General features: G+C 44.0%; 1 protein-coding gene across 1 annotated transcript in view; it reads right to left on the bottom strand.

Annotated features, from left to right (window-relative positions):
- Positions 1-25308, bottom strand: part of CRHR2 (corticotropin releasing hormone receptor 2) — a 280023-nt gene that overhangs the window by 48611 nt on the left and 206104 nt on the right. Inside the window, 2 exon segments of the mRNA XM_030549973.1 lie at positions 17041-17113; positions 22620-22680. Of these exon segments, the coding sequence (XP_030405833.1) occupies positions 17041-17113; positions 22620-22680 (134 nt within the window).

Below are 25308 nucleotides of genomic sequence, written 5' to 3'. Positions count from 1 at the left end.
AAACTAGTAGAGAAATAAGCTCATTGGATCACTATTTTTCACAGTGCCGAAATGTCAGAGGTGAAGTAAGCCAGTACAGGCCGGTATGGCATTTTGGCAAGGCCGGTACGGCATGCCAGACTGGACCGGCTTCTCTGGCCAGTTTAAAGGGCCCAGGGCTCCAGCCACTGCGGGGAACTCCAGGTCCTTTAAATCACTGCCGGAGCTCTGGCAGCCAGGCTCGGGTGGGGATTTAAAGGTCCCGGATCTCCGGCCCCTGCAGGGAGTCCCGAGCCCTTTAAAGCGCCGCCTGAGCTCTGCTGCTGAAGCTTCGGCAGGGCTTTAAAGGGCCCAGGATTCCCCACAGTGGCCAGAGCCTCTGGCCCTTTAAATTGCTGTTGGAGTCCTGCCGCTGCTACCCCATCAGAGGCAGGACTCCAGTGGGGATTTAAAGGGCTCGGGGCTCCCCGCAGCATCCAGAGCCCTGGGCCCTTTAAATCACCACAGGAGCTCCAGGGTGATTTAAAGGCCCTGGTGCTCCCCGCCACAGCCAGAGCCTCAGGGCCTTTAAATCTTGAAAAGCCCCGCCTCTTCCAATTGAAGCCATGCCTCTTTCGGTTCAGGCCACACCCCACTCAGTAAGTCCTATAAGTTACTTTCACCCCGTGAAACGTTATATATTATGGCTAGAAAGGACCACTATGATCTTGTCTGACCTGCATAACAAACCACAGAATTTCACTCAGTGATTCCTGAACAAATCCAATAACTTGGGGTTGAGCTACAGTGTCTCTTTTGGAAAGACATCCGGGCTGCTCAATTTAAAGATGCCAAATGATGGAGGATTTGCTATACCGCTCTGTACATCTATTAAACAGTCTCTTTAATGTTGCTCTTGTCTTCTCATGTTCTGACAAAGTGAGATGGCACACAATAATTGATAGCAGATCTGTAGGTCATTAAGACCACTTGAAAATGGATTTAAATCATCTCAAGCAAACCATGGAGAACCAGGGTCAAATTCCACATTGCTGTATGCAAGCCTGCCTCCAGAAACGTAATAACACTTAGCTTTTCGCTAGTGCTTGGAATCCATAGAGCTCAGAGCACTTTAAAAAGGGAAGTCTGTCGCATTAAACCCATTTTACAAATGGGGAAACTGAGGTGCAGAACAGTGACATAACTTGCTCAAAGCCAAACAGATGATTAGTGGCATAGCTGGGACTAGAACCCAGGTCTCCCTACCTACTTACACCATTCAATAATTCAGAAGGTAAATTTATCCTTGTGAATTATTTTCAATTAAGTCCAAAATGCACAGGCCAGGAAATTGCTTAATTCTCAATCATAAAAAAAAAACAACTAACGCTAAAGCACGTTCTGAACAGTCTAAATGTTATAAACCAATCAGCAGGGGAGCTCTGAGGTCTAGTGGTTTAAAATACCGAAAGTTAACAAACCCTTAGCTCCCAGAAATGCTGCAGAGTGATTCAAATCCAGGTGCAGGGGTTAGTTAACACCATCAGACGCTGAAGCAATTGAATCCACTGCTCATTTACTGACGGTTAGCCATGTGTGTATTACAATATTCTTGTAACCTTTTGATGGCTCGCCTCTGAGATGGATTGGGTGGAAGGCACTATATCAAATAAAGTCTTATTACTTGTCAGGAAATTCATGTTGAAATTTGATGCGTTGGCATGGACTCTCAACCCTTTGCTTCCTGTGCCATCCCCCCCAGACACAGACATTAGATTAAAACCAGACTAGGCTAGTCTGAGCAGCAATAATGGGATTAGTACTGCACATTCCAACGGAAAACATTTAACAGAACCTTATTTTACAGCACCACAAGAAATTGAATTTCAGAGCATCAAACACGTTTGCAGGGCTGCGTCTCTTTTGGTATTTTGCCAGGACTGGGATGCATCAAGGGACAGAAAAGAAATATAAAATATGATGAACTACGATTTCTCTCTCATAATTTACTAGATAAAGAGATAGGCTATGGGGCGCAGGATACAGGATATGCATTTTATAGTCACAGGTTCCTTTGGCTCTGAGATCCAAACAAAAAGCAGCTGGCAAAGAGTAATCTGGATCCCATCTTACAATTTTTAATTTATGAAAAAATTTCTATTGCTTCCAAAACTCAAAAGAAAGCGGTTAAACAAGCATGATTCATGCACTATTCAGAACCATAGTGCCTTGAGACTCAAGAATCAAACAGTCATTGTCTTGGGATAGGTCTGGGGACTAGTAACAAGACTCAGATGACTTTGTTCTCTCTTGCCCTGCAGTTATTTACACCAGTAAAGGTGAATCCAAGATCAGAATGGTAGCAATTTGCACCCCACCTTTGCATTCATTTTGTACTGGTGTGATTGATTGCTGGTGCAGGACAATGGTGAATCAGGTCCAAAGGGTAAAAAAATTCAGAATGCCTAAGGCTATGTCTATACTGCAGCCAAAAAAACGTCGGCACCAAGTCTCAAAGTCCAGGTCAGTGGAATCGGGCGCACAGGGTTTGGGCTGCAGGACTAAAACTTGCAGAGTAGATGTTCAGGCTTAGGTTGGAGCCTGGTCTTTAGAAATCCTCACAGGGTCATAGAGGCCAGGCTGTAACCCAAGCCTGAATGTTTACACTGCAAATTTTAGCCCCACAGCCCATGAGCCCGAGTCAGTTGACCATGCCGCAGGCTCCTAAGAGCAAGTCTACACTACCCAAAGTGAGTTAGGAGCCTAAGTCCCATTGACTTTCAATATGACCTTGGTTTGGGCTACACTTAAAAATTAGATGGATCTAGCTACATCCCATGGGGCTGTGAAAATTTTTTACACCAAATGCTGAAATTAGGTTAACCTTAGCCCCAATGTAGAGGCGGCTTTAATTCTTTGGTAGACCTAGCTACTAACTCTCAGAGATGGATGAGCTACATCAACAGAAAAGCTCCTTCCACTGATGTCAGAAGTGCCTACACTATGGCACTACAGCAGCATCACTGGTGTAACAGCTGTAGTGTAGATATACTCTTAGGCGCCTAAGTGCCTACATTTCTTTTGGAAATGGGTTTTAGGGCTTATCTACACAGATATTTACCAGCAGGACTGTACCAGTATAACCATAGCATCAATACAATAATAGCAGTATAATTATAGTTCTGCTGACAAATTTCCCCATCTAGACAAGCTCTTCGACTTTTAAGTCACATAGGAACATTTTACCCAAAGTCTTTAACTCATCATTGGTTCAAATCCACCTCTCATCAGTAATGACTGAAAGCTGTCACAACTTTATTGTGGTCTCTCTCTTCCCTTTCTAGGGGGCCAGGCATCCACATCATACACAAAGACAAGACTGAATAGGCATGGAGACTGAGCCAGGCTTTCATCCTTATCTATATCAGGGCAAAGGCACTCTGGCATCCTGGTTAGGAAGCTTATCCTACCATTATCTGTCCAGTATCCACTTAGATGGAGGACTTCAGTCTTCAGTGCTGTCAGTCCAGCACTTCTCACAGTGGCCCTTTAAAGGTGCAGTGATAAATGATGCTTGGGCTGTGATTCGCTTGAATTGACTTCAATATATATCATATAATGATGGTATATTTAGTTGCTTTAGCACAATTTGTAGGTACACGTTTTATGAGGAAGACTCAGAAACAAAAACCACAACTTTGCAATCAAAGGACTAATTTAGCAAGAGTGTTAAGAAATATATTTTAAGTTCCAAGACAACACGCCCTCATCTCTGGACCAAAGGTGAAGCTGTGGCCTCTTATGTAATTAACAAAGATGGCGAGTTTTTCTCACCTAATTTCCTAAAATGTATCAAACTTTCTGAGCTATACAACGCAATTACTGTTGTATTCACCTGGGCCTTAATTAGTGCTCTAATGCAGGCCAATGAGAGGGCCCAATTTGCAAGAATACCTGAGCTCTATCTAGCGTGGCGCTCCCAGATTCATGGTCTCTATGGGGGCCAGGCTGGCCTCTGGCTCAGTTTAGAGCAGTCTCAGGGCTGTTCTAAATTTCAGCCAGCTGCAATGGCCACCAAGGGACTATTATGACAACAAACGTAGGCAGTCTAGCTGTATCCCCACTTCCCTGGCTATGCCCCCAACATGCTGAGGGATGCGAGGGGCTATTCCACTTACTCTATGCCACACAGGGCATTCCACAGTCAATTTAGAGCCCTTTTGCACTTAGGGTGACCACCTTTGTTGGACAGAGTACAGGGAAAACCACATGAAAAACAAAAGACAATGCTTTATTTTAAGTGACATTTTAGGGATATACCGTTCCTCTTAGCATATCAGGTATTTTTTCTCTCAAGTGTACATTTGTACTACCCTCAAGTATACAAAGCAATTCTTATAAGCTTCAATTTAATGTTTAAATGGTCAAGGGACATCTCTTAAAATAAGGGAAGGATGGTCACCCTAAGAGAAATCAATGAAATAAGGGATAGCCCCTTAAAATAAGGGACAGGTAATCACCCTATTTACATACAGTGTAATGGGCCATACCAGACCTATGATTCAGGCCTGAACGTGATGCTGTACAAAATGAAAATACTATATAGTCTGGCAAACCTTCTAACTACTGATGTCTAAATAGGACTCACCACTATAGAGTAACAAGCAAGTCAGTTTAGGAGCTGCCTCTGCTTTGTGGTAAATGGTTTACCGAGAGATCATTTCTGCTGGCTTTTTTGGCAACATATATCTATTCTCTTGATTTGTTGGGCTAAGAACATTTGCAAGAAAATAGGCTCTGTGTTATTGAGAGTTTATCCCCTCCTGCTGAGAGAGTTTTTACTCTCCTGCACACACAATAATCTGTTTGCAGTATCTTCATAATTAACACAGCAATTAACTCTCCTGAGTTCAGGTGAGGAAACAGTCAAGGCAACAGCTGAACTGCTAGGCAACGGAGAGGCTGGTTTAATGCAAAATTAAATGAAAAAGAGAAGAGGACAGAGCTAGGTTCTCCACTGAGACCGCTGTCTGCTGGGCTCCAAAGGGCAGGTTACAGCTCACACATCCTGGGGCCAGTTCTACGCCAACCGTGCACCATCCAGATCTCCAGCATGACACTTACCCTGACCATTTACCCTTAGGGGGTCCGTAGACCAGAGTGGGGTAGGGCTCAGCTATGCCCATTCTACATCAGCTGGAGGCTCTCCCAAGCTAAGGGAACCCTGAGGGGTGGGGATCTGCCTGCTTTTTGACCCTTGTGCACCATAAGTGTGTTGCAAAGGATGAAGAAGAGAATCTGCCCTCAAGCCTTTGACACCCTTTGTTCTAGAGAGGATGTTTTCCTGAAGTTTCCCCACGAAGCATCAATAGGTTTTAACTAAGCCTGGGGCTTATCAACCAGCACAAGAAGGTCACTCACCCTGTGCCATAACTGTGGTTCTGTGAGATGGTTGTCCCCGTGGGTGCTCCACTTTAGGTAAGCTTGTAAACCAAGATTTGTAATAGTGGTTCCTGGCTGGGTCACATACATGCTGTCCCCATCTCACACTGCCTCTGGCAAGTTACATAGCACTGTGCGACCAATCCCCCATTGGTTTCTTCTCTACTAGAGAGTCTATGGCACAAGAAAACCTCCGAAGCAGAGGGGAGGATGGAGGGTAGTGGAGCACCCACAGGGACAACCATCTGGAAGAACTTCAGTTACTGCACAGGGTGAGTCGTCTTCTTCTTCTTCTTCTTCTGTCCCTGTGGGTGCTCCACTTCAGGTGATGGTAGAGTGGTGCCCCTCAGTGGACGGAAGGGGTTTCGGAGTTGCAGTCATGGCAGATGATAAAACCACAAGTCCCAGTACGGCGTGTGATGTCGAGTACTGCTCTATGGCATAGTGCTGTGTGAACACATGGGTTGACGCCCAGGCTGCTGCTCTGCAGATGTCCACAATAGGCACATTGTTGAGGGAGGCTATCAATGTAGAGAGAGCTCTGGTGGAGCATCTGTGGGTCCCCCGTGGGGGTTGTAGCTATTGATAGCGATAGCAAAAGTCAATGACGCTGGAGATCCATTTCGACAGCCTTTGTCTGGATATGGCGTCTCCCTTAGATTGTTCCGTGATGGAAAGAAATAACTTTGGTGACTTTCTGAAAGACTGTGGCCTTTCAGTGTAAAACGCTAGCACCTTTCAGATGTCCAGGGTATGAAACATTGCTTCTTGCTTGTTCCTGTGAGGATCTGGGAAGAACGATAGGGGATGGATGGGTTGATTCAAAAGGAATGATGGAACTATTTTAGGTAGCAACTTGGGACATGGTTATAGGGTAACTTTGTTTTTGAAAAATATTGTGTATAAGGGATTTGCCATGAGGGCCCCCTGCTCTCCTACTTGTCGGGTGGATGTGATAGTGATGAGGAAGGCCACCTTCATCAAAAGGTGGAGAAGTGAAAACTTCTCTAGTGGTTCAAAAGAGGCCCCTGTAAGGTATCACAGCACCAGAGTGAGGTCCTATGTTGGAAATAAGGAGCTCTTATTTCAGGGTAAAAGTTACAAAGACTTTTGAGGAAGCACATAGTGGTAGGGTGGGTGAAGATCGAGAACTTGTCCACATCATGGTGGAACGCCACGATTGCCACGAGGTGTATTCTGACTGAGCTCAATAAGAAACCAGGTTTCTTGAGTTCCAATATGTAATCCAATACCATTGATAAAAGAGAGGTAGTTGCTATTGTTTGCCTATTCTGGTACCATGTATGGAATCTCTTCCATTTGTGCAGATAGGTATACTGTGAAGTAGATCTTCCGCTGTTTAAAAAAATGTCCATTACCTCCTTTGAACAGGTCATTTTATTATCTTGGAACCATGGAGTAGCCATGCCTTCAGGTTAAGTCTTGCCAGATTCGTGTGCTAAACCTGGCCCGAATCCTGAGATAGGAGATAAGGTGTAAGTGGAAGAGTGCATGGTGGAAAACACAGCCATTTTTACGAGGTAAGGAAAATGTATTTTTCTGGGCTACCTGGGGGCTATCTAGATGACTCTGGAGATGTCGGTCCTCATGTTGTGTATGCCCGTGGCAAGGAGAGGGGTTGTGGGAAAAGCATACAGTAGATGTGTATCCCATTTGAGGAGAAAATCATCGCCTAGAGAATGGGGCCCCAGTCCCATTCTGGAGCAGAATTATGGGCACTTGGCATTCTGGGTTGCCACAAAGTGGTCTACAGTTGGGAAACTCCAGTGTCTGAATATGTTCTGTAGTACCCTGGTGTTCATTTCCTATTTGTGTCTTGAGAAAATGTGTCGCTCAGTACATCTGCAGTGATATTTTGGCATCCTGGTAAATAGGAGGCTGAGATGTCGATGTTGCGGCAGATGCACCAGTTCCAAAGGAGGATGGTTTCTGTGCATAGGGAGCATGACCTTATCCCTCCTTGGCAGTTTATATAAAAAACACAAGCGACGTTGTCTGTCAGCACCATTATGGCCTTGTACCTGATCATGGGTAGTAAGTATGAGCATGCATTGCAGACTGCCCACAGTTCCAATAGGTTTATGTGTAATGTTGACTCAGATGGTGACCAACAGCCTTGGATCATGTGGTTCTACAGGTGTGTCCCGCAATGGAGCTGGGAAATGTCCATTGTGAATATCATTGATAGAGAGGTCAGTGTGAAGGGAACTCCTGTGCAAACATTGTGTGGTTGAGTCAACCAATGTGGAGAATTTTTTACTTTGGTTGGCATCATAAAACACTTGTCTATATGGTTTTTGTTGGAATATATACTCTCCTGAGCCACCTTTGCAGGCATTGCATGTATAGTTTGGCATGCTTGACAAATGTCGTGCTGACATATGGCCTAATAGTTGGAGGCAGGTCCTGACCGACGTCTATGGGCTGGCTTGCATTATAGCAATTAGGTTGCCAAGAGTGGTGAATCTGTGCTGGGAAAGAGAGGCTGTAGCTTCCAAAGAGTTAAGGTAGGCCTGATGAACTCTAGTCTCTGCATAGGTGATTTTTGTTCTGTCTTTTGGATAGCTTCGAGTGCCTCTTCTCGAGTTGAGGCTTTGAGTAAGCAATCATCCAGATGGGGACTATTATGACTGCTTATCTGTGGAGGTAAGCTGTCACAAGCACAAGGACTTTTGAGAATACCCATGGAGCCATATATAAGCCAAAAGCGAGTACTTTGTACTGGTGATGATCTGTTCCCAAAACAAATCTGAGAAACCTCTTGTGTGAGGGATGTATCATGTGGAAATATGTATCCTGGAGGTTGAGGGCTGAGAATCAGTGACCTTGTTCTAGGGCTGGAATTATCATTGTTAGAGTGATCATCCTGAATTGCTGGGTCTTCATAAATTTGTTGAGTCTTCTTAAGTCAAGAATGGGTCTCCATCTTCTGTTTTTCTTCTGGGTTAGAACATAACGGGAGTAGAAATGCTTCCCTTTGTGTTGTGTTGGTACTGGTTCCACTGCACTAAGTGTATGAGATGGTTTACCTCCTGTCGCAGTAGGTGTTCATGAAAAGGGTCCCTGAAGAGGGATGGGGGTAAATTGGATGAAATAGTCAATCTCGATGATTTCTAATACCCATTTGTCTGATGTGATGTTTTGCCACATTGAGTGGAATGGAATCAGATGGTCTCCGAATGGATGGATGCTGTCAGATGGCCCAGCAACAGAAAAAGTGGGAGGTGTGTCTGGTCTTGACCCTGTTGTTTAGAGGGACGTTGCTGAGATGTCGAGGGCTGAGAAAGGAGTGGTCACCATCTTGCAGGTCTCTGCCTCTGCCTTTGTGGGTCATATTGCCTATGAGGCTGGGTGTAAGGCACAGACCTAGATCTTTGCATCAAGTAATCCTTCCCCTGCTTTTTTTTTTGTGTAGGCGTGTATATGCCCAAGGATCTCAGAGTCACCCTGGAGTCCATCAATGTGTGAAGGGACTCATACGTTTTGGGTGCAAACAGCTTGAGTCCTTTGAACAGGGAGTCCTCGACAGTGATTGCATGGCTTTGGGGAAACCCGAGAGGTGGAGGCAGGAAGCTTCTCACATTACTATGGCTGTGGCAACGGAGCATGCTGCCATGTCTGTGAAGTCCAATGAAGCTTGTAAAGCTGTGCGAGCTAGGTGCTGATCCTTGGATATGAAAGCTTTAAATTGTTCCTTTTTGTCCTCAGGTATGTTTAATAAAGTCAGAGATTTTTGAGTAATTGGAATGATTGTATTTGGCCATAAATTCTTCATAGTGTGCAATTCTGAACTCTAGAGTTGCTGAAGAATAAGCTTTATGACCCACAAGGTCCAATCTCTTCCAATCCTTGTCATATGGGGTGGATCTGGAATGGTGTTGTCTGCCCTGCTCATTCATCCCCCTACCACCAGAGAGTTTGGCGTAGAAATTCTATCCCCTTGGAAGGGACATACTGTAGTATTTTTATTTGCTCTTTTGCAAGTGGGCGGAATTGTTGCTGGGGTCTGCCAGATGGTCTTGACTCGGTCCATAAGGGCCTCGTTTATTGGGAGGGCAATCTTGGAAGAGATTGAAGTATGGAGGATGTCCAACAACTTATGCTAGGACTCTGCAACCTCTTCCAGTGGAATCTCCAGTGGTGGTGGGAACGTGATATCTTCTTTTGGAGAGGAGGATGAAAAATCAGCAGCTGGGTTGACTTCTTGATCCAAAGTCTCCTCCAGTTCCTCGACTGCCTCTTCTGGAGGTTTAGAGAGTCCAGGTACAGAAGGTGATGGAAAATGTCTCGACCGCTCCCTGTGTGGTCTGGGAAACTTAGGATAGCGTTAGCAATATGCTGCCCATCAATCCCAATAAGGTCACTGTGGGAATGGCATTGGTGACAGAATCCATGGGTGCTAGTACCATTCTTGAATTTCAGGTCTGGGGTGGCATTCATGTTGGTTTAGTGGACCTGGTCTGGTAATTGTGTGGATAGGCAAGAAGTGATGGGAGGAGTAGATTTCCCCTTCATCTTCCTCCTCCTCATCGTTGAATAAAGGATGAGCTGATCTCGGTGGTGTGGTAAGTTGGCATGGTACTGAGCATGCTGAAGTGAGGTCAGTACAGGGGAGTGGAGCCACTTACAGGCTTTGGCTCACATGGTACCCATGATACTGGATGGTCTTGCTACTTCAGAAGTAGACACTCTCAGTGTGGTCGGCATTGATGGGGTCTGATAGGTCGAAGAACATCTCTTTTTGACAGGCTCCAAAGAAGGGGAGACGAGAGCCTGTTTCTTTGTCACCGTTTAGGAGGAGTGCTCCTTCCTCAGAGAGTGGTGGGGAGCCTCTGTCAGATGCTGCCGTTGGAGACCATTGTCCAGGAGAAGTTCGTGATCCCAGGTTGGATACCGGGCTCAGAGACTTCTCCACCATGAGGATTTTTAGCTGTAGGCCCCTTGCTTTCCTGGCACAGGTCTTCAGAGTGTGGCAGTGGGAGTACTTCTGGTGTGTGTGTGTTGCCAAGGTAGTGGACACACTGTGAATGCCTGTCAGAAACTGGGGGTGGTGAACGGCAAGTGAGGCAACATTTAAAACCCAGGAAGCCAGGCATGCCCCTTAGAGTAGGGTTTCTCCCATGAGGGAAAGTAACTATACTGCACTAAGGGATATCCTAATAACTGAAACTTAAATTCATAAGAATTTTTAAAAAAGAAATAGATAAATGGGGAAGAGATAGGGTAGTTAATTACAGCCAATTACACCATTCAAGCTGAGGGAAGCAGAGAAAGAACTGAGGGAGGGTTGGTCGCATGGCGCTATGTAACCACCTGAGATGGCACGGGATGGGGACAGTGCACGTGCAAACCAATGAGGCACTGCTACTAAAATTGTCTAATTACAAGAGCAGGGGCGCAGATTCACCTAAAGTGGAGCACCCACAAGGAAACCTCCTTGTAGAAGAACCCTAAATGCATGACTCTGGTCTTTGGGCTCCTGAATTTCATCCAGTTTCTGTCACTTCAATCTTCAAGGCCGTCCAGATCTTTCTGTAGAACATTCCTATCTTCCTCTGTATCGAGGATACTTCCCACCAAGGTATCATCAGCAATACTCCTACTTTTTGTGCCAAGGTCCTAAAAATATATTGAACTACACTGGTCTCAAGACAGATCCTTCAACTTCACTAAGGGTACGTCTACACTAAGGGATTATTTTGATTTTACATAAACCGGTTTTGTAAAACAGATTGTATAAAGTCGAGTGCATGCGGCCACACTAAGCACATTAATTCGGTGGTGTGCATCCATGGTCCGAGGCTAGCGTCGATTTCCGGAGCATTGCACTGTGGGTAGCTATTCCGTAACTATCCCATAGTTCCCGCAGTCTCCCCCACCCCTTGGAATTCTGGGTTGAGATCCCAGTGCCTGATGGGGCAAAAATCATTGTCGCGGGTGGTTCTGGGTAAATGTTGTCAGTCATTCCTTCCTCCGGGAAAGCAACGGCAGACAATCATTTTGCGCCCTTTTTCCCTGGATTGTCCTGGCAGACGCCATAGCACGGCAACCATGGAGCCCGTTCAGCTTTTTTTTTTACTGTCACCGTATGTGTACTGGATGCCGCTGACAGAGGCAACACTGCAGTGCTACACAGCAGCATTAATTTGCTTTTGCATGATAGCAGAGACAGTTATCTGTCGTTCTGTACCGTCTGCTGCCATTGTAAATTGGTGATGAGATGACGGCTATCTGTTGTTCTGTACTGTCTGCTGCTATCATGAGTGCCCCTGGCTGAGGTCGCCCGGGGGTATAAAGGCAAAAATGGGAATGACTCCCCGAGTCAACCCCTCCTTTATGGTATCTAAAAATAGAGTCAGTCCTGGTTAGAATATGGGGCAAGTGTACTAGAGAACCAGTGTATCAGAGAACCAGAAAGCACAGCTGCTCCGTGTCAGATCCCGCAGAAATGATGAGCTGCATGCCATTCATGGGGGTTGCCCCTGCAACAACCCCAACCGTTGCTTCCCTCCTCCCCAACCTTCCTGGGTTACCATGGCAGTGTCCCCCTCATTTGTGTCATGAAGTTATAAAGAATGCAGGAATAAGAAACAGTGACTTGTTAGTGAGATAAAATGAGGGGAAGGCAGCCTCCAGCTGCTATGATAGTCCAGACAGGACATTAATCGGTGTGGGGGAGAGGAGCCCAGGATCCCGCTGCTATGACAGTCCAGGCAGTACGGAATATTTTCTTTACACATGAAAGGAAGGGGGCTGATTGAAGCTCAGCCCCTAGTTGCTATGATGAAGACGGTTACCAGCCGTTCTGTACCATCTACTGGGAATGACCAGGAATCATTAATATTTTTACCCAGGCACCACCACCCCCCCAGCCGGCCTCACCTGAGGTCAGCCAGGGGTGTTCAGCAGCTATCACGCATATTGTACTGTCTGCCACCGGGGAGGGAAGAGGAGCGGATACTCCTCTTTACTGCCACAGCATCGCGTCTACCAGCAGCATTCAGTACACATAGAGTGACATTAAAAAAAAGTCAAGAAATGATTTTTTTCCCTTTTTTTTCACGTGGGCGTGGAGGGGGTACATTGACGACCTATACCCTGAACCACGTCGGACAATGTGTTTGAACCTACAGGCATTGGGAGCTCAGCCAAGAATGCAAATACTTTTCGGAGACTGCTGTGGACTGCGGGATAGCTGGAGTCCTCAGTTCCCCCTCCCTCCCTCCATGAGCGTCCATTTGATTCTTTGGCTTTCTGTTATGCTTGTCACACAGCACTGTGTAGCCTGGAGATTTTTTTCAAACGTTTTGGCATTTCGTCTTCTGTAACGGAGCTCTGATAGAACAGTTTTGTCTCCCCATACAGCGATCAGATCCAGTATCTCCCGTACAGTCCATGCTGGAGCTCTTTTTGGATTTGGGACTGCATCGCCACCTGTGCTGATCAGAGCTCCACGCTGGGCAAACAGGAATTAAAATTCAAAAGTTCGCGGGGCTTTTCCTGTTTACCTGGCCACTGCATCCAAGTTCAGATTGCTGTCCAGAGCAGTCACAGTGGTGCACTGTGGGATGCCGCCCGGAGGCCGATACCATCGATTTGCGGCCACACTAACCCTAATCTGATATGGTAATACCGATTTTAGCGCTACTCCTCTCGTTGGGGAGGAGTACAGAAACCGATTTAAAGAGCCCTTTACAGCGATATAAAGAGCCTTGTAGTGTGGACGGGTACAGCGTTAAATCGGTTTAACGCTGCTAAAATTGATTTAAACACCTAGTGTAGACCAGGCCTAATAATCTCCCTCCAGTCCGACAATTCACCTTTCAGCACAACCCGTTGCCATTTTCCCTTTAGTCAACTCCTTATCCACCTTAAAGTTCTTCTACTGATCCCCATCTTCCCTAATTTAACTAATAACTTCCCATGAGCTACTGTGTCAGATGCTTAATTGAAGTCCAAGTATATGAGATCTACTGCACTCCCTTATCTAAAAACAAACAAACAAAAAACACAACACTGTGAGCTTTAGTTATCACTTGATTAGACACCTGCAAATGAAGTGGGATAACTAATGATTTAATTGCTTAATTACCATCTGAAAACTCAATTTTAAACTTCCTATTATGTGTCTGCCATTTTATAATTATCCAGTTTGTACTTGCCAAAGACTATTAAACAAAACATATGCAACAGCAACAAAATAGATTGCACTTATGTAGTTGCTTCCATCAGAAGATCTCAGACTGCTTTATGAATGGCAAGTAAGTATATTTTATATAGGGGACGGAGATAAGAGGTGTCAATTTTCTAATTGTCACTAGCCTAAGGCATTGATCCTACAATTGACTACATGTGAACAAACTTCAGAGGGGCTCTGCACAGGCCAGCTGCACACAGTCAGCTGCGGGATCATGACACATCTGAGCATTTACAAATGCTGTAAAAGTAAAGATAATAAAAGGTGTCAGTCTCATTTGTTTGCAGGGTCCCAGTTTAAGACACTTTGTCCAGTGCCATACTTCAGCTACAAAGACACATTAGCTTACACTGCATTGCCTGAAAGATACTAATGAGAGAAGGTTAACGAAAAACTTTTTGTTGTTGAAAAATGGACTTTTCTCTAAACGGAAATAATTTGTCAAAAACATGACATTACAGGAGAAGCATAATGTTACGAACACCAGTCTTACGAATGAAAAAATAGTAAAAATTAAAATCACATAGTGAAAGTGAGGTCAGTGAACAACAAATTGACATCCCTTCATATTCCGATGCCTTCCATGCCTTGGAAATTGCTTTGCACTGGTCTGAAGGACAAGAAAAAAGTGACGTAGTGCACCATATGGCAACTTAAGCGCTGAATCTCCTGTAATTTTGCGATGATCATAACACTGAGAAATTCATAAAATTGAACTCTACAATAAGTTCTACTGTATGGAAGTCTGTCAAGTTTTTGTGATTTGAGGTGTTATTTTTCCAATAGAAATTTTTAATCAAAATTGTTCATTAACCAAGAAGCTGTTTTCCTGTAAATGAAAAATGTGAACATTTGGAAAAAGTTCTGAAAACTGCTAGTCAGCTAGCAGCTCAGGTTGTGACATCTACAGCCAGATTTTCAAAAGAGCTTGGTATATTGCAGAGGTTGGCAACCTTTCAGAAGCGATGTGCCGAGTCTTCATTTATTCACTCTGATTGAAGGTTTCGCGTGCCAGTCATACATTTTAACATTTTTAGAAGGTCTCTTTCTATAAGTCTATAATATATAACTAAACTATTGTTGTATGTAAAGCAAATAAGGTATTTAAGATGTTTAAGAAGCTTCATTTAAAATTAAATTAAAATACTCAGTCTCTTGGACTGAGGACTCAGGCAGTATGAGTGCCACTGAAAATCAGCTCACGTGCCGCCTTCGGCACATGTGCCATAGGTTGCCTATCCCTGGTATATTGGATGGGGAAATATGGCCACAAGTATTGCAGTGAGAGCTGCTGGGCACTGAGCACTTGCAGCAACTTCTGCTAAGTGTGGACATTTTCCATTTAACAAAAATGGTAAGTAAAAATGTTGATAAACATTGCTATTAAAACACACAAAAAGGCCATGAGAAATCAAAAAGTCAACAACATAGAGGGGGAGGGAGAACTTTGTTTTTAATAAAAGGCCATTTTCCAAAAGAACGTAGCTACTTTTTTCCAGTGTCCCAATGGGAGCTGAGAGATTTTGGCAGGAACTGGATTGTCACAGGAAATGCTGCAATTTTGACATTTTTTTTCCATCTCAGGAAGGAACAAAACCAAGTTTCATTATTTCCCACATGACAAAATTCTGAAAAACTTACTTTGGTGTCAACCCAAATGTATTTTTTTTATATAAAACTAAAACATTTAGTTCTTTATTTTGATTTTTTAACAAAACTTGACTTTTTATATAAAAACAATGAATTTTGTTTCAAAACAAAAAATCGAAAAGGTCCATTCTGAAAACACTCAAATTGGATGCTTTTCATATGATTGAAGTGTTTCATTTCAGTTTTTTAAAACAAAATGTTGTCTAACTGGTCACAATTTTGAAAGTTTCGATTTCACCAAAACCAGCATTTTTTGTTAAAAACAGTTTAAACTAAACATTTCGGAGCAGCTCTAAAGGTGCGCTCTTCAGAAACTCTGGCCCAATGTATCTGAAGTGTGTGGATACCGCAGTTACAACTAAGTGGGAAATATAATGTGTACTCTGTTTGCATAAATAACATGAGGAAACCTGACAAAGACATGGACAGCCAGCTGTATTAGAGGAAGTCGTTTCAGGGAGATTAATTGATACTTTAGTATAAAAACATGTTGATGGGTGCCCAGAGAATACTGGAGAAAATTTCTATTATTTGCCCCCCATGGAACGTCCACACTAATCAAGGAAGTAAGAGGAGTGACTGCAGGTCAAGAGAGCTTAAACCTAGCTAGTTCATGTACAGGTAGCAGTGAAGTCATGGCAGCATGAAGTTTAGCATGGGCTGTACAAGCCTGCTTGGAACCCGGCGTAGCTACTTTGGCAGCTAACCCATGCTGAAACAGCCTGCTGCGACTTCACTGCTATTGGTACCAGAACTAGCTAGATCAAAGCTAGCTCAGGTACGTCTAGCCGAGCTGCAATCACCTATGACTGGAGTGTAGACATACCCTCCAATCTTAACAGCAATATACTGAGCTTCATCACCTACACTGCAGTGTGGCTTAAGCATCACACGACTCCCACACATGACTAGTCATATCATTCTAAGGGCTGGTCTACACTATGGGGAAAAATTGATCTCAGATACACAACTTCAGCTACGTGAATAACGTAGCTGAAGTCGAAGTATCTAAGATCGAATTACCGTCCTCATGGTGTGGGATCGATGTCTGCGGCTCCCCATGTCAATTCTGCAACCCCATTCGGGTTGGTGGAGTTTGATATAAGCGCATTCGGGGATCGATATATCGCGTCTAGATAGGTTCATTACAGACACAACTGCCACCAGCTTGAAGATGCAAGAACTCAGCATTTAACTGATGGACACAAAGGAGGGGCCAGATTCATCCTGGCTGGCAGAGGCAGGTGCCAGCTGCATCTCTTGGAGCCATCCAGGCTCCCTGTGCATAAAGCAGAATTCTCTCCCACTCATTGAGGGCTCCGCGGACCGCCCCCCCCCCCCCCCGGGAGGTGTAGCCAGGATGTGATGAAACTGCACATAACTGTTACCCTGGCTATGCCCTCTTCCCATCTAGTGCCACCTAGCCCCATGTGTATGTGGAGGAGGGGAAGAGAGATTGTTCTGTGTTTGTCAGGCAGGACTCCACTCTGTTTGCACCAGGTCTGCAGGTAGGAAGCTCTGTAAGACCACAACAAATTAGCCTGTTAACACTACATTGGGCTCCTCATTAACCAGTCAGGTGCCAGCGCACACAGCACGTTACCTAACACAACTGCCTTCAGAGCTCTCTTCTGAAACCCTTAGATCATTTCCCCAGGTTTTGTTCCCATGTTGTTTTGTTTTAATTAATTACACATGGGAGACAGCGGGTGCCTATAAGATCATTTCACCATTGCCAATGGCCATCCTCTTAGTCCCATGCATGGTCTTACCAGAAGAACGAGAATCACTGGGCCTTGATATATGTAGTCTATGTACTTCCCTGGTTCCTTTCCAAACCAGCATCTATAAGAGAAAAACTATGGTTTACCTATGTTAATGCATATCCCATATTCAGATTATGGACACCTGAGGGAGTTATGCACTTATACCCCTGATGTGCTTTTGTGTTTAATTACATAGCCAACATGCAGTCAAGCCACGTTTCTCCTCTCAAAGCATTCACTGGACACAGATTCGAGCCCCAGTTTTTGCTGAGGGCAGCCAAGTCATGTTCCCGCTGAGTTTCTGGCTGCCAACCCTAGAAACATTTGCCTAGAAACATGAGAATGGTTTGAGATCAGCTATAAAGGAGGATGTGAGCATCCTTACTGCAGATGCAGAACTTCTGCTGCAAATTGTAACCCGCTATGTCAGAAAGAGGGCTTCTCCTTTGAATGAAACTTCCTGCCCCCCTGAGCTTTCTAATTCAGTGCTCACAAATGGTTCAAGGAAAGTCTGTTTATGCAGAGGCCCCTAAATCCACAGGAAGACGTTTCCAAACCCTGGTTGTGTGTAAACAGAGAATCCATCCCATGCGCCTTGAACAGGCAAAGTTTCCAATCCCAGAGTGCAACAAAGACATACTCATTTAAAGCTAGCTGGTCTGACAAGCATTCTCATCCACTATAATTCCAGGGAAATTCACTGAACTTTAGTTAAAAGGCAATGGGAGTAAACGGAAGGTCAATGAACCAGAGTCACGTACTGCAGAGTTGTTGCAGAGGGTTTACTTTGTCTTCATTTCTGTTATACGATTATGTGACATGATTGCCTTAGTTATCAAGGGACTGGTGTCAATGACCCAGGAGCTCATTTCCAATCCTATGTTAATGACGAACAACTAATTTCTTTCTTTAATACATGGCAAACTAAACCTGTGTTTTCATACTGCCATATACTGGCTTTTCTGTATATCTTTTTGGTGGATAGAATCCAAGTAGCCCAGTTCCTGTTTCCAGTGTCTAACATACAAGAGGGTATGATATTTTGAACCCTGACCTCAATATGCAACAAGCCCTTTAAGGTCTCCTACTTGGGTCATGGGAGTTTGTAACCCAACTCAAGTGATGTGTTCTTTTTGGAGTTCAGAGTTATGACTTCTATTCCCATTGGCTAGGGTGATTTCATAGACGGCCGCGTTGTCAGTTGGTTTGGCCATGGTACATTGCAACATCTGATTATGTGTAAAGCACAGACAATGCTTAGAATGCCAAGACACAAAAATAAAGACATTCCCAGCCCCCAAGAAGTTTACAATCTACATGACAGAGACAGATCCAGGTTGGGGCCCCAATCATATAGTAGAAAACAGTCATATAGTAAATAACAATCTCTACTTTGCATCTTGCAGGGAGTTAGACTAGATGACCCTTATGGTCCCTTCTAACTCTATGGTTCTATGAGTCTAACCTGAGGAGCTCATAGTCTAGGAGAGAAGAAAGAAATAACAGGCAAATGAGACAAATGAGCTGGCTTGAAGGAAAGCATGATTCAAGCAGAATTACTGTAAGAACTGCAGTGGCAAAAAAAATCTTCTCTAATATGGGGGTGGCCTGCTAATGACTCCTAGGCTAAGAGAATATATTTGTCAATGGCATAGCATTCATGGCACACTTTGAGAAGAACATTTTCTTATTAGAGAAACATTACAAAATGTAACAGGTGTGATAGTTCTCAAACGCCAGAATTTAGGCTGTCCTACGATTACTTGCTTTTTCTCAGCTTGATATCCACAATAAAATCAGATTGAATGAGATCATTTTGAATCATTTGTACTAAGTTGTCTGTTAAGTTATTAAAATGTTATTTCTGGTTGCACACAATATAGATTTGTGCAAGCTGATAACTATTTGCAAAAACATTTCCAGAATTTGACACTATGGCCAGGTGCACACTACAGCGTTAAATCGATTTAAACAGCGTTAAATCGATTTAATGCTGTACCCGTCCACACTACAAGGCACTTAAAATCAATTTTAAGGGGTCTTAAAATCGATTTCCGTCTCCAGCTAAACGAAAGGAGTAACCCTAAAATCGATATTACTAAATCGATTTAGGGTTAGTGTGGACGGAAATCGAAGTTACTGGTTCCATTCTTTTACTGAGCTACTCAGAGTGCACCGCTCCGGAAATCGATGGTAGCCTGGGACCATGGACGCACACCACCAAAGTAATGTGTCCTAGTGTGGATGCGTAAAATCGATTTTATAAAATCTGTTTTATAAAATCGATTTTATTAATTTCGATTTTACTCTGTAGTGTGGACGTGGCCTGAGAGAAGCAATTGGAAAGAGCTGTTTCTTGCTGCCCAAATTATTATCCAACTGGAATTGAGACCCCCCACTCCCCTCAAAAAATGACATGGAAAATAAAAGGAATGACTTGCTGGAGCAGTGTGGGGACAAAGAAGGATATTGTGAGATATATCAAGAAAAGGAAACAAACGTTTCAGTGAAGCTGCCACGACCTGGAGGATTTTGGGGAAGCTGCCAAGGAAAAACTGAACTGAACTGTCTGAGACCTTCAGGAAAGGACCTTCTGGAAAGCAGGCTGTGCTAGTCAAGGAATCCCAGTGGGACTAATAATGAGTTTGACTGAGGCATATAAAGGAACTCAAAGCCCAAGGAGCAGCCTGTGGAGAGCCAGCAGCTAATGCCCTGAGATTTTGGGGGAAGAAGTTATTGCCAATGCAACTGGTCCAGTTCTTTGGAACCAATATATCCATTCTAGTGTAGAATTCATATTTCATAGACTAAAAGCATTATCTACACGGAGCTAGCATCTAGGAGTCCCAGTCACAGACCAGGACCCCTCTGTGACAAGTGCTGTGAAAATACAGAACAAAAAGACATCCCTGCCCCAAAGAATTTATAATTAAGTAGATATCTTGTGGCATATATCAATGCAACTGATATCATTCAGTGACCAAGACTTTCTCTCTTTACCTACATTAATTTTCACCTTTAAATCCAAACTAAGGCCCCATCCTGAAATGAAAACAATATAGCCCTTTTTTTTTTACAACAACCAACCAACCCCCCTGTAACCGCCACTTCCTAATCCCAGAAAAGTTATTTTGTTTATTTGGGTTTTTCGATAGAGTGTGTATGACAATTATATCTGTAGTGGAGAGCCATGAAAAAACTGCTATAACAACATATGCATTCCACCCGTTCCTTGCCTTCTTCCACCTTTCTCCAAGAACAAATAAAAGCTTTTTCAGTGTCAGCGAGGACAAGCCATTGAGTAGATCTTGTTAGGATGAAAGAAACAGGAACACCTGCACACTGAATAATGCTAATTAATATTCCCCCATGCTTCCCTGATAGGACTTTACATAACTCAAATATCACTGTCCTTTCATCATTGTTAATGAGACTTTTACTACTGCTCTTATCCTTACAGATTGTCCATCACTGAAATTGCTATAGAAGTAGCTCTTCATCACTTGGTGGTTGTTTTTACATAGTGCCTACAGTACTTCTCTTCTAGAGGGTAGCCAGATTCTACAACAGAGCAAACCACTGGAGAAAATGTTCTCAATAATCTTAAATTAGATTATTCCCTATATTGATCAAAGGCTCCAATGCAGGTGAAATCAGAAGCTTTTCACTTGATTTCATGGAATCATTCTTATTTAAGCATATCTATTCTTCCTTGTGGCTGCAATCTTATTGATTTAATCATCTTTAGAGCTACACAGTTTGAACCACAAAAATACTTCCAATCTGCCTTGATTATATTACAAATTGCTTCCCCAAACTAACTGCAATATGGTCACATTTTGTCCTTGACTTTGAACAGTCCATAGGAACTTTTGGAGATCTTTTCCCCCCGCCCCGCCACACTTATCTGAATATTTTTGGAGGCTGCTGTTTGTTCTGTATTTCACATCTGAATTTGGTTTGTTAGGTTAGATCACATGGGGGAAGTCACATGTTATTTCTCCATGTCTGAATAGGCTGAGCTCATCCCATGTAAACATAAGAATCAGCCTGGCTTGGCAGAGCTGATTCCACTTAATTTCTCAAAAACAAGAATCAAGTTTTACTCTTAGCCTTACATTGGCACAGATTTATGTAGTTCACATTTCAGCCATTATTTCAGTATTTTTTCGGCGCACGGAAAGACTTCTGCAACCGTCACAAATAGAATGTCGTCCGAACATCTGGGCTGACTCATCCAGAAGGAGTTAGAGTTAAGTAGACTTTTGATTAAAAAATGTTTTGATCTGTGCTTAAATTTTTCTATTTAGTAAGGAGTTATTAGCTATACCACCTGATTAAACAAACATAATGTCCTAGAAAATGTGTGCATATTTATAGCCATCAGCAAAGCACTGGCAAAGAATTCATCTCTTGCTTTTGTTTTAGTTCATTAAGGTATGCTAAGTCTTACCCTTTGTATAACATTAATATAAATGTGAAGAACAGAACAGCTTTATTCCTTTATCAGCTATTCATTTATATGAGCTTTATTGTATCTGCTTGATTGTATGGGTAAGATCTCCTGGAGAACAGTAGCTGATATCTCAGTCTCTGATAAGAGTGCAGAAGTACATGTTTTCCTCGGCCTCTCCGATGGGTGCCTGACACTACAGAATGTTTCATGCTCCAGCTCATAAGCACTTCTGGATACTAGTTGGGTGGGCAGATGACTGGATACTTTGTAGTCTTGCCCAATATAAAATCATTTGAAATCATGGCATTGATCTCAAAAGTCTGTTCATGGGGCATTGCAGGTTGTGCAAGGTTATTGTACGCCAGTGCAAATGTGAATGGAAGCTAGCTATATCGGAGGGCAAGAAAGGCTAAGCACTAGGCATCATCCTCCATACCGAGTGATACTAATGCAACCCCCTTGTGTGGCCACTGCCTTATTTGCTAGCATACGGGGCAAAAACGAATGGGGGAAGGACATGGAATGAGTGCATCTGCGAGAATATGGAGCTTAAGCATATTTGTTAATGCAGCAGAATTATTCCTGCTACTAGGCAGGAATAACTTGGCTCTGTACAATTGCTCTCAATGTAAAATCAGATTCCCTTGTGTTTCCCACCCTGTCCATCACATTTTATCTTGTCCTTATATGTATCACACCAGCGCTGCATGGGATCAAAGCCAGTATGTGGGCCCTTTGTTTAATATGATTAAGCTGCAATACTACAAAGACTGTTCTTGGAATCTTTACAACCTAGTTCTGTGATCTCAAGAGGCCAAATCCTTAACTCAGTAGTTTTAACTCAGTCCCACTGAAGGAGTTTTACCTGAATAAAAGCTATTCAGGAAGGATTTGGGGATTTGGCCCAGGAATTTTAGATAAGCCTTTGAACTTCGGGGTCTTCACTCAAGCTGAGCTCAGAACTTTTTGAACTTGTCAATTCTGAGGATCAATGGGAATGAGACAGCCACATCTGTTAGTTTTCATCTCCACAGTCTATGTAACTTTTAGCACACTTTCTTCCAGCACTGGATATGTTTATGCTGTCTGGCAACTTGTTTATGTAAATAAAGTCGTTAACATTACTTACTGTTCATTTTCATAATAGAGCTTGCCAATGGCCCAGGCAACAATGATTGGACAAGGAATACCTAAAAACAAACCAAAAAAAAGATCAAGTCGCAATCCATACACACACAGAACACAGTCAGTCAGTGTGTCTGTGTTTGGGGCAGGGAGTATAAGGAATAACGGTGACACCTGCCTTTGGCCATGGGCTATACACCTCATGCATCTGCTAACTAGTTTTATGTAAAAGAAATAGAAGTCCTAGCAAGACGCGAGCTTTTCACAGCTTTAGTGCCATTTGTTCTACAAGAGGCAGATTATTAGAACTATTACAGAAAAATTAAAAAGCTAGTTAAGAAATAGCAGGAGGTTCTGGACGAATCATAAAACGTTTTCTTCGTTCCGCGCGATATCTTAAAAGGCAGGTTGAGCTTTCTTGGGGTTTTATGATCTGAGTTGTATTACCAGGCTGCAATCTCCATATGGTTCTGCTGCACCATATGGATTGGGGGTGGGGAAGCTCTGAAATTAACCATCCCAAGGTAGAGGATAACGTGGAGGAATTCTCTCAAGGTTTAGCTCTTGCCTAGTTCAGATGTTATTCTGGCAGTCTCTGAAGAATGCAATTTCTCCCAGCTCCACTGGCATGTTCCATGACCTCCAACACACCATGTGTCCTGTCGGTGGCTTTTTTAAAATAAATGATTCTGAAATCCCATGTGTTTGCTTTGCATGTCTTTCTCCCACTATCCTGGAATGCACTAAGGCAGATGCACCATTGCTCACTGGGAATTTAATCTCTTTGCATGTGGCTGGGTACATCTGTAAGCTTCCTGTCCTGCCAGGCTGCTGCCTCTGTTTTCACTCCTACTGCTTTATCTTGTATTTTGTGCCCAGACTCAGTGGGCTAGATCCTTGCCCTCATAATGTTTATTTTGTGCCAGTCCCTTGGCAAGAAGCTGATGAGTAGCTGGCTGGTGGAGAATTCCCATCACAAAGAATGAATCCCAAGGGGGTGTAGAGTCAGTGCAGTCAGCTCTGTACCGCTCCCCTCCCTAGGCAGGTTCCCAGGGAAAAGGGAACGTAGCTGAAGCATCTTGTGCTCCAGTGACCCCTTGCTTCCAGGAAAGATTCTTGGAGGAGCTGGCACAGTTTACAGCAGCTCTGCGGCTCCTCTGACCTATGCAGGACAGGGAGGCGACAAAAATAGTTGCAGTATCAGAGGAGCAGGCAGCTGATTTGTGACCCTTCTCCTCAGCTGAATTTAGCAGGAGCAACGGAGAACCCAGCCCAGTAACATGGCTGGAACACAGTAATGTCATGCTGACACCAACTCTCTTCTCACTCACACCCGCCTCATGTGTCTGTGCCCCCGGAGATTTCGGAGCGTGAACTCTGGAGTCACACCCGTGTAAGGGAGAGTAGAATCAGGAGAGTTTTCCAGCCTGATTTGTACATTGCTTTCAAATGGGCCTCTCTCAGTGCTATCAAACATCCCTGGTAAATCAGGCCAAAAGGCATCTCCAGGGCCACTCAGTGTGCTGGTTACTTGGTCAGCATTGCGCTGCATTGCAGGTCAGACTTTCCAAGGCGAAGCATGGCCTTAATTCCAATTGAAGTCAATGGGATTCAGGTACATAAGCTTTGCTGAACTGAGGTCTATAGCAGCACACTGACCTTCAAAATGCTGACATTTCTGTAGACTATGGCCAATGTAGAGAGACATCGTGGCGTAGCCTCTGTAGCAGAGGGCAACAGGGATAGGATTAAGGTGCACATGTAAAGATCAAGTATGCTTTGGGCTGTGACTCTGGGGATCTGTTCTGGCCTCCTGAGAAGACACATTCTCCTTGTTCAGTGACTCAGGAAGACATCGGGCTTTCCGTTCTCACGGGGATGGGATGGGATGGAAGTGTCCATGCCCTTGTTGCTGCATAAGGACTTTTGGCAATTCCTGGCCAAAGCCTCGGTGGAGATCAGAGAACTGGACGTGAGATTTGCCAGAGGCGAAGCAGAAAATAGGGCAGAGTGATGGGCACAGGAAAGGATCTAAAAGGGTGAGAGGAAGAACGTGCTCAATCAGAGACCTAGACGTCTCAGGACTAGAGTCATGGACCAGGCAAGCTACTTGGACCTGTGATGCAGCCACAAAGGGGTCGGGGCACTGCTTGCTCAGTGGTGGGGGTAGGGTAGGAGGATTGGCAGTGGCCAGGCCACCTCATGCTCCGGCCAGCAGAGGTAGTAATTTAATTAGGACACCTGTAGATTACTAATTCCTGGGAACATGCTAGGAGCCACATTTCCTCCCCCATGCCTCTCCTGGGGCTCCACAGCCAGTGCCTCTCCTGGGGCTCCACAGGCAGATGCCACCCTTTATTAAAGGCTGTGTTTTAGGAAGACAATCTAGCCCTTAGTGACCTCAAATGCCGCTGTAACATTGTTCCTGCACGGAAAGCAGCCCAATTAACTCCATGCTGAAATGTTTTCCTTTGTGTCTGATTTGTTTTGTCTGCTTTAAGGCTGTAAGGGCCTGTAAGGCCAGGGACAATGTCTCCACTTTCCCACTATGCTGAGCGCACTGTGGTGTTAAACAAATACAGACAATTTAGGGACGGTTGATCAACCTGTAGCAACAACACGGTGAACTGCTGCCCCCTGAAACTGCTGAGTCATGCACACAGCACCTGATGCTCCTGCCTTCACCCCAGCCA

This window comes from Gopherus evgoodei, chromosome 2, assembly GCF_007399415.2.
Source record: "Gopherus evgoodei ecotype Sinaloan lineage chromosome 2, rGopEvg1_v1.p, whole genome shotgun sequence".
In the NCBI taxonomy this organism is placed as follows: Eukaryota; Metazoa; Chordata; order Testudines; family Testudinidae; genus Gopherus; species Gopherus evgoodei.
Note: the sequence above shows the minus strand (reverse complement) of the source record. Positions and strands in the feature narration are given on the sequence as shown.